The 2863-nt window shown below is 42.1% G+C and overlaps 1 protein-coding gene across 1 annotated transcript in view; it reads left to right on the forward strand.

Annotated features, from left to right (window-relative positions):
- Positions 1-1080: 1080 nt before the first annotated feature.
- Positions 1081-2863, forward strand: part of REEP3 (receptor accessory protein 3) — a 16482-nt gene continuing 14699 nt past the window's right edge. Inside the window, exon 1 of the mRNA XM_010152208.1 lies at positions 1081-1147. Coding sequence (XP_010150510.1) covers positions 1088-1147 — 60 coding nt within the window. The 5' untranslated portion in view covers positions 1081-1087. The remainder of the gene's footprint in view (positions 1148-2863) is intronic.

The raw sequence follows: 2863 nt of genomic DNA on the forward strand, positions 1-2863 counted from the left end.
AAAGGTGGACAGAGCATGACTTGTGAGAGGAGTCTGAATGAGCCAGGCTTGTTCAGCCAGAAAGAGAGAAGCCTTTGGGAGGACTTATTAGCAATTTTACGTAATTGGAATGTAAGTGTGAGAAGTTAAATTACTTAGAATTTCGAACTTTCTTAGAAGATCTCTGGATATCCCTACAAGTGTGAAGTTCTCCCACTTAAACAGCCTGAGCAAGTTACAAGTGGTGCCACAGAGATGCAGCCAGGCTTTTTTGTAAGTGCTGCTTTAGGGCAGCTGGAACTAAGGGTAGGCAATTACTCGACTGTATGAAGTGTAAGTTGGTGAAACACATGTGTGGAGCTCTTATATTTGTCAAGGAGATGGCAACCAGTGCTGTTGAGTTTCTCATAAAGAACTGTTGCGCTAGTCTGTGGCCAAGACTCTTACTAGAAGATGCTGTGTTGTAGCAAAGTTGTGTCAGAGCGGATCTTTTTTCTGATCCTGCTCTCAGCAGGGGTTGCTTGGCACCCTCTCACCCTGCTCTGCACCTTACTCCTGATGACTTTTAGCAGAAATTGGCTGAGCAAAACTGTATTAATTCCCACTTGCCTCCATATCCATGTGTTGCAGAGTTCTAGCGAAAGGAGATGAAATTACGTAACTCGTCTTGAAACTGCTTTTGAAGAATCTTCTGGTAATCTGATAAAAGTAGACGATTCTGTTCACCTTCTGATAGTTGTTAGTGGCTCTTTAATTGCCATAGGACTGCCAGTGCCGAAACAGTGTGGACAGGCTGCAGGACTGGTTTTACTTGTAGCTGAAGCAGAAGAGCTGCTCTTTCTACATTATCTCTTAGAGGCAGTCTTATGAAACTGTTCATTGTCTTCAGGGCATACAGCCTTTTCTGTTCATGTTGCTCATTTTTTGTGTTGCTAAACTTCCTCCAAACAACCTATAACACTGATTTTTTTAAGCTAGAGAACAGGATTTTTTATTAAGTTGGCTGCATTGCTCTAATGTATTGTCACTGTTTTGTCATATGCAGTATAACAGATCCTGAAAGCTCTGTTTTTTTTTTTTTTCTCCCCCCAATAGGCTGGTGTTTGGGATGCTGTATCCTGCATATTACTCCTACAAAGCTGTGAAGACCAAAAATGTGAAGGAATATGTAAGTTGGGTTCCTTTTAATTGCTGACTTAAATGTCTCTGCTGACATACAACTGTGACATCGTCATTATGCAGTGCAATAAATCCTATAAAAGCTTGATTTGACTATCTTAGAATTAGATACAACCTGTGTGAATCTCGTGGTAATCCTGCGATTTTGTTTGGGGAGCTAAAGTTAAGGTTTTTCAGACTCTTCATTGACTTTGCTGAAATGTGTCCAATGCACCATGCTGTATACGGATATTTTTAGGAGGAATTTTAAACATAAATCTTAGTGTTGGCTGCATTTCAGCGAAGCCCCCAGAATAATGTACTTTTGGGCAGGGCGGGGGCTAGAAAAAAGGTTTCCTAGTTCTGCCAACACCTGTAGTATAAGCAGTGACTAATTGGTTCTCAGTGACCACTGGAACAGTAGCAGCAGTTTAATCGTCATTGTATGGAGCTCAACAAAGGGATTCCAAATTTGCCTGAGAAAAGGGTAGCTCTGGTTAATCTATTGTTCCGCAAAGAGGAGGAAAATTGTAACTAGGGACGGTAAAGGTTTGGTTAAGGTGATGTGGAGGAAAGAGGCAGAACAGACAGAAGTCTAAGGTGGAGGAAAACACAATTAGTGCAGTAACTACAGCTTAGAGTTAATCTGTTAAATTATTTAATTTTCTGTGTGAGCAATGAGGATTACCACAAGAATGTTAACTAGCTGCAGTCACAAGTTGCTTTGGTCACTTCCCTGTTTTAAGAGGCAGCCTAAATTGATATTGGCAACTAACCACTATTCTTTCCTGAACCTTGGCCTTAACTTGGCTGCCTGACCCAGGATGGAGTCAGTGCCACCAGTTACCTCAACTCCACAGCCACAGCTGTGACTTAATACTACTGTCTGGATGTGTGATGTCTCTGCTTTGTGTGTGGTTGTAGTAGTAGAATGCTGTTGTTCCTCCCCCTGTATGTCTTCTATTTAGTCTGATTGCTCCATCAAGACTCCGAAGTGGACACCATGGTTATACGTCTCTGGTTTCTGTGTACAAGCTGGTTAGAGCTTATTTGTGCAGACTGAGCTAGTGCCTGCCAGAGCTAAGCTTCTGGGAGAAAAACTCATTAAAACAGGAGAAGAATTTCCTCTGCTTCATGCTTCCTTTACCCTGTCAGGAAAGTATATTATGCAAAGAATTTATCTGCTTTTCCTCCCTGCTCCCGCTAAAGGGATCCACAGGCTAAGTAGAGGATAGCAGTTTCCAACTCTAATACAAGAAATCACTTTAATTTAAGAGGTTACCATTGTCTCTTGCAGTATGTTTTCGAGACAAAGACAAATGTTTGCAGAATGCTGAGATTTTGACTCTTATCTCAATTGTCCAGTTAGCTATGACTTAGCTGTCCTTCTTGGGTGTTCTTTTTTAGAGATTTTTTTCAGTCACCTGTGGTCTTTGAGCATTCCCTGATCTTGCAGCTTCTTACAAAATGTTCATGGGGACATGAATGAGACCCATCACAGTCACTTTTTCATGGGTGGGGAATGACATTGAGTCATAGGTGAATTAACCACTCCCTTGCTGGTTGGGTTGAGTGTCCAGATAGATCTTGGGGACAACCCATGGCTTTGTTCTTCCCTGCTGGGTCACTTTCTTTCATGGAGAGGGTGTAGGTTGAAGCACAGCTCTGCTGCCAGTGATGTTATGGCCCAAGCACAACTTCCTTTCCAGGGTTATGTGTGGTTCAG

The sequence above is a fragment of the Eurypyga helias genome, unplaced genomic scaffold (genome assembly GCF_000690775.1).
Source record: "Eurypyga helias isolate BGI_N326 unplaced genomic scaffold, ASM69077v1 scaffold9535, whole genome shotgun sequence".
Lineage (NCBI taxonomy): Eukaryota > Metazoa > Chordata > Aves > Eurypygiformes > Eurypygidae > Eurypyga > Eurypyga helias.